Here is a 7,091-nt window from a genome sequence, read left to right as displayed (position 1 = left end):
AGTTGAGGCACATGTAGTGTCGGAGTATACTAGTGACGGGGATGTCACTTTTACCTCGAGCTATGCACGAGATGCTATACATGTGGATAGTGCACTCCCTTCGCAGTGGTTGCTAGACGCAGATGCTATGTTTCATGTCATGCCGCATCATGCATGGTTTTGTAGCTATTCTAGCGGGATGCTTGGCAATGTACGTTTGACCGATGAATCGGTGCATGCAATAGCAGGTGCAGGAGATGTGAGACTGTCATTACCGAGTGGTGCATCTTACTTGTTACGACATGTGCGCTATGTACCAGATTTGACAGTGAGTTTGACCTCGATTGGTCAGCTTAGAGATTGTGCATGTCAGATTTCGCTACAAGAGCGAGATTTTGTGATGCATTTGGGTTCGCTAGTGATTGCGAGAGGTGCCAGGAGTGGTACAAGTTACCCATTGCATGTGGATCACGGGAGAGACGGTGTTGTCTCTGTGATCACGCAGCCAGGTAGACAGCGAGAGAGCAGGCGAGTCTCTTTTGCTTGTGGGTTGCAGGGTACTTTGCATGGAGTGCAGAGTAGTGAGCTCGTTGTGCACACAGTTGGGGCACGACTTGAGAAGTCACACAGAGAGGTGACAGAGTCAGACATGCATGCTTTGCTAGTGACTGAGCAAAGCAGAGAGTCAGTTGTACGAGATACTTCTATGCAGGATAGACAGGTAGAGCGATCTTGCTCTAGTGAGTCACGATAGGAGGACGTTGTGCAAGAGTCTATGCATACGGAGTTAGAGCATGAGAGCTCTAGTGAGTCACAGCAGATTGAGTGGTCATGTTTACAGTGGATGATTGTAGAGGAGGCTGAGATGTCAGCGATTATGCAGTCATTCCTTTCTATGCTCGACAGTGAGCATGGGGATATAGTTGTGCAGGATATGTCTTCCAGCAGACACCTAGAGCAGCTGGTTTGCTCTGAGGTTGCACGACAGGTTGATGCGTCTTTTGCGGACAGTCAGGAGATGCATGTGGCAGACACGCCTTGTCAGTCAGAGATGCCTATTGCCAGGGATATATATGTTGATGCATGCTCCGTAGAGCTAGCAGGGCCCACTAGCATTGCATCAGCATTCGGTGGTCTCATGTATGAGATGTTGATCTTGAGACCGGATATCGCAGCTGCAGTGGGAGCATTTGCAGTTGGGGTTGTGAGTCGTTTGTTGACTGATGATGGCATAGTGCACGAGGGAGATATGCAGGTATTGCGTACATACTTGCAGTACGTGTGCGGTACGTCTGGTGGTGTATGAACTTACACGGGAGCAGGACAACCGGATGCACACGATCACAGCCAGCCAGTGGGCATCGGTTGAGAGCGGTTTTCTCTAACCTTTTGTAGTCTTTAAACTAGGTTCCCTTGCTTAAAGGCACATTCGCCTTTAAGTGGGAGGTTGTTGGGGTATAGGCGCCTCTGTCTTGCCTGGCCGCCCAGAGTCTGGGCGCCCACTGACTTGTATACCTTATACATAGCGTAAGTGTATAGGGGGCTACTCACTCTTGGAGTCTCCCCACCCACATCGTGTGTGTCTCCTTCTCTCTCTCTCTCACTCTCCGTCTGTGGTGCTCCCCGATCCCCTTCAATTCTTGCAAGGAAGTGGATACTTCAACACTAAAGGCAGACTGAGTGGTCACAAAAAGTCCACTTCCGACTGGTGTACTTCCGGATGGGGTATTTACTAAGAAGATGGCAGAACCACTTGCGGTACCTGTGGATACTTGGAAAGTCTCTAACTTCCATTGTTCTCTTTTCCTATCTAAGTGCCCTTCATTGGTCACATTCTTCACCACCTCAGATGCAAACTCAGCCCACTTTATCGGACCTGTGCATACGAAATAAACATATCCGTGTGCAAGCTTGACTCCCAGCAGATAGTTTGGTGGTTTGGATTGGTACACCTGCTTGTAGAGCTGGTAGAGTGCCTTGTAGTGATCTGGCCTTGCTGTTTTTATCGGCACTTTTTTCTCCTTCACTGGAAGACACGTGAAAACTTTCATCCAGTTGGATATGGGCACATCTGCATCTGTCAACTTCCTAACATCTTTCCCCTCAAGACTTAACCCATATTCCCTATGAAAATCCTCCTTTGTCGTGCAGAATGCCTTTAATGGCACCTCCACATCCTTGGGGTGAACAAAGCGGTTGATTTTGGGAGGAGGCTGTAACTTCTGTCTTTGAAAGGAATAAATCCATACTCATTACTCAATGTATCCACACCTCAGTACTCTACTACACACAGGTCCGTTGTACACAACACAGAGGGAGACAGAGAGAGGTGACATACCTTCGTGGGAGAATGTCGGGTCTTTGTGGGGGAGACCTGTCGGGCTGCATTCCTTGGGCTCTTTCTTAGGTTGCTATCCATAGCGAAGGATAAGCAGCGTGCACAGGGGGCTGTAGAGCGAGCTGAGAAAGGCGCAGAAGGAGAAAGGCACAAAGATACAGAGAAGTCACAGTCATGAAAACATTCGACTGAACATTCGTTCTGACGTGGGCTCCACACGTGTTTTTGAATCCTCCACATGATTTTTAAGATTTTGTATCCTCCACACGAATATTTAATTCAAACAATTCTTGCCCATAACACCAGTTTCATACCCCCTAAATTTTAAGTTTCCAAAAGAAACTTTCAACCGGTTAAAACCGGGCCACCTATTCATGTATCCACCCAGCTGTAGAGTTAGAGGGTTCTCCCTCCTCTGGAATGTCTAGCACGAATTCTGGGTCAAACCTAAGAAAATACCTTTTCAGTCTCCATCCATTGACCCTAGTCTTGTGAATTTTCCCATCTGCTTCCATCAACTTATAGCTGCCGTAGTCATAGCGTTTCTTGATGAGATGAATGGTTGTTCCCATCTGGGTTGGAATTTCTTATCCTTCCTAGTGTCAAATATGTTGTCGTATCGCAGTACTAACATGCCTCTTTCCAGTCCCTTTTCTTTAAGCCCTTGATTGAAAGTGAGCCGGCGTCGTTCTACTTGTGCTGCATAGTGATTGATTGCTTCTTCCCTATCCAGTTGGAGTCTCTCCAGATCCAAGATGTGGTTTCGGAGGTTTACAATTGGACGATGTGTCTAGCTAGCCAAAACTCGTAAGCTGGCTATTTGTACCTCAATGGGTAGAATTGCCTCCTTCCCATAAACTAGATGGAAAGGAGTGAAACCTAGTGATGTTCGGAACGTTTTTCTGTAGGCCCAAAGAGCTGCCATGAGATTTTTATCCCAGTTCCCTGTGTGGTTGTTCACCTGTTTTGTGATGATTTTGCAAATCATTCCATTTACCTCTCATTACATTGTGGATAGTATGGTGTGGAATGCCGACGTGTGATCTATTTCCAGAGTGTTGATGGAAATCGGTATCTGTTGATTCCTGAGAGAAACTTTTCATTTGAGTACGCGAAGCTGTAAGATCCCCAAATTTTGGGTCTCTTCTAAAAATAAGAAAAATAACTTCCAATATCTAAAAGTCATAATTATGTCGGGATGTTACGGTGTGGTGTAGGTTACCTACGGTTTTCATTAGTTGGTTAGATACTGTTTGGATGGTGAAATTTAATGTAGAAATTGAATGGTAAGTGGGAGAGTTGACCACCAAAAAGCAAAGGCTTGTTTTTAGGAAAGAAAGAGTCTTTTTTAGAAAAGAGAGGAGGAGCTAGTTTAGGACTCTTTTCTTGGAGGCCAAACTTCTTCTTGGAGTCTCTAAATCGCGCATCGAAATCCGTGTTCTTTATAAAATAAAATAAAACTGCGAACGTGCGTGAATTTGTCTCTCCTTGCTCACTCTATTCTTAGCTAGTGCTTTTGTCCTTGAGAGCCTATATAAAGACCTCTCTTCTTTCACTTTGGGGAGATGGATAGACTCTCAGACGCAGAAGATCTCTTGCCTTGACGCAGAATTATTATCTATTCTACGGAGTGGTGCAAGCTCTTCATCACGATCTCCATAAGTTCTTCTCTCTCGTGAAGTAGAAGAAGAAGGATACTCTCTCTGTATTTGCTTATTATCTTCTCTCTCATTTCACGGTGTACACGCTCTCCGGAAGTTTTCGTGGCAGATACCTCTATGTAGCTCTCATCACCGCTCTCTTGCGGCAAACCAAGAAGCCTTTGACAACCCCTAATTGATTCTAAACCACGGTGAGAAACCATAAACTCCATAGTCATCATCTCTCTCTCTATATATCGTTTTTTCGCATACGAGTGCATGAATGGATTAACCAAGTACATACGAGGTTGCCTCATGATTGTTTCATCATGTTTTACACGTTAATTTATGCACATGATACGTTATGGTCACGCCCGTGCATACAAAAGCGCTTTTCGTTTCACGTCATAGAAGCGGTAGAAATACTGTTTTGGTCATAAATCACAAACCGTTTTGAATCAGCCCGAATCCTTTATACTATAGATAAAACACATCATTTACAACCAAGATTTTTGACTCCAGGCTCCTTGGAGAACTACTATATAGATTCACTGGATGGGCAAACCCACTTAACCAATTGAAAATCTTGATGAAACTTGATGATAAATGAATTTAGGTCTCCGTTATCACTTCGGGAATGCGAGTTATTAATCACTCTATTATCAGTTTTACATACACGCGTAGGAGTGTTATCAAAGGGGGATACCATATGACGTCATGAGTTAACCGAGCCGTTTTGATATGTTTTATGGTTTGTTTTGGTAAGTTCATTTCAATTATTAGATGGCCCTTAACTGACATGGGAGTATATGGTTAAACATTTCGAACCGCATAGGCAGCTATGAATAAAGTGACTTTCTTTTGGGGTTACCGTTTCTTGTGCAAGTACCATTTGGTCAAAGTGACATGATGGAGTGATAGTCTATATTATAGAGCTGAACTTGATGCATTGGGTTGAGGTCAAACACTTTCATTTGCATGTTTTGCATGCTCTCGAAAATGTCAGAAACTGGTTTTTGCACATGTGTGAAGTTATGGTTTATGGTTGACCTAAAGGTCGAAGTTGTTTTGCATCATGCTTATGGTGTTGGAATGTTATCATATGATATATGGGAACTCATGGATTGATGTGGATGCCTCATATTCATGGTTATGATTGCTTTTCACCTTTCTAGGTCAAAACTAGCTCTATGTGCTAGAGTGGTGAAGTGCAGATGTGATGCATCAACTTTGCATGGTTGGATGCTGTCAAAATTGGATTTTTATATCATGATTAGTCCCTGGTCGGGACTCTTTTTATGCATGAAAGAATCACATCTTAAGAGTCACATGTGTGTAGAATCTGATTGATTACAGCGGATTTGCAAACTCCAAGTGTGGGAGTTGGTTTCACTGTAATTATGATTTATGGTTAAGGATTGAGATTCCCTCATGGATTATGGTTGAAATCTTTGCGCGTTTGTTGCACGTGTCAATGCAAGAGACTTGCCGATACACTATGTGCGATTCACAAATGGCTCCAAGTACACAACTAGACTAATCTAGCAAGCTCAGGAGAGCAAGGTTGTGTCACTCACCGCCCTATGCTTGCCTTCGTGGAGGATTCCTCGCCATGAAGAAGAAGGAGCTACCACCACTACGTTGCGCTCAACCGCTTCACCACCGCCATACCATCATCGCAATGCTCGATCACACACACACACACATACACTCTCTCTCTCTCTCTCTCTCTCTCTCTCTAACGCATACACACACACACACAAGGAGATGAAGAAGAAGAAGATGGAGATGGAGCAAGAGCACTCTTCAATTGCACAAATGAAAGAATGAATGATTTGTAGGTTTATGTGACTTTTATATGAGCTCGCCCTATTCACACTTGGGCGCCCATACTGAGCCAACTAACCCTTGAATGTTCCTGTTAGAGTGCGCTTCTCATCGGCGATCACTCTTATCCTTTTTCTATTGGACCGACAAGCCCGGTCCATGACTACTAGAAGTGGATGCCAGTGGTTAACATGCCCCCCTTCTTGAAGTAGATTCCGTCCTTGGAATATAACAGTGCAGCATCAGGATCCACGATAGAAGTACCTGTGTCAGAAGAAAAACAACATTGTGAAAGCTCAAAGGCAGCATGTACAGGTGTGCAATAAGTGAGATGCATATATGATATTTTAGGAGATGCAAAAACAAATTCATGAATTGTAACATTGCCAACTAGAACAAGCGTAGTACCTGAATAAAATGCAATTGAGTTAGAGTCTATTAGTTCGACTCTAAGAGAAGTACACAAGAGCTAGGGCTAAAGTAAGTACTAGATTGACCAACGTTAATTAAAAAATATCGACGAAAGAGTAGTTAACCTTAGGAATGCTCGTCGGGGTCTAAGGACTAGTGGTCTTGTCACTTATACCACTTAAGTGTGATCCACATAAAATACAAGGAACTTTGTGCTATTTGCTTTCTCTTTTTTTTTTCTTTTTTTTTCTTTTTCTTTGTTTTCTTTTTTGTTGTTGTCATAGTTGCTACAAGTAGCTGAGGGACTCAAGGTCTCAAATACCAGCAGCTAGGAGACTCAAGGTCTCAAATACCATCTTGGCATAAACTAGCAAGGAGACTCGAGGTCTCAAATACCAACTTAACACATGGGCTTCCATAACACAAGTCACACTTAGGTGAAATAAACTAGAGAGAACTATATCCTCATAGCCTAAACATTACTAAAGTTACTACAATTAATAGACTATTTAGGAATTAAAGTCAACAATTAAGTGGCTTAGTTTAGCCTAAGGTCTTGATACCTACTTAAATCCAACTAATAGACCAAACTCAAAGAGAAGAATAAGGTACTAGAAGTTTGAAAAAATTATAGTATCTAAATTGGCAATGTCACAACTTCATAAATTTTATGCATTTTAGAATTCAAATGACAAGATGCAAACATGTAAGTGGAAGCATAGATAAAAGAAAGTAGTACACCTGATATAATGGAGAACATCCGTTGTAACATGTAAACATCCATTGTTGTTGTCTTTCAAAGGTATCCTTATGTAGTCACAAACTGCACAAGAGTCACCACCAAACATCCACCCTTCAGAAGCACATCAATGGGAAAAGGTACCAACACTTATTGA

At 43.0% G+C, this 7,091-nt stretch overlaps 1 protein-coding gene across 2 annotated transcripts in view; it reads right to left on the bottom strand.

The window, feature by feature from the left end:
- Window positions 1-5,752: 5,752 nt before the first annotated feature.
- The window catches only part of LOC147418949 (pentatricopeptide repeat-containing protein At2g02980, chloroplastic-like), a 39,871-nt gene continuing 38,532 nt past the window's right edge, over window positions 5,753-7,091 (bottom strand). For both annotated transcript variants that reach the window (XM_086506270.1, XM_086506271.1), the window contains one exon: window positions 5,753-7,018. Coding sequence is in view for 1 of the 2 variants with exons in the window: in XM_086506271.1 (XP_086362397.1) it covers window positions 7,004-7,018 (15 nt within the window). In the remaining variant the exon portion in view is untranslated. The remainder of the gene's footprint in view (window positions 7,019-7,091) is intronic.

The sequence above is a fragment of the Adiantum capillus-veneris genome, chromosome 29, assembly GCF_014529385.1.
Source record: "Adiantum capillus-veneris isolate H3 chromosome 29, ASM1452938v2, whole genome shotgun sequence".
NCBI classification, from domain to species: domain Eukaryota; kingdom Viridiplantae; phylum Streptophyta; class Polypodiopsida; order Polypodiales; family Pteridaceae; genus Adiantum; species Adiantum capillus-veneris.
Note: the sequence above shows the minus strand (reverse complement) of the source record. Positions and strands in the feature narration are given on the sequence as shown.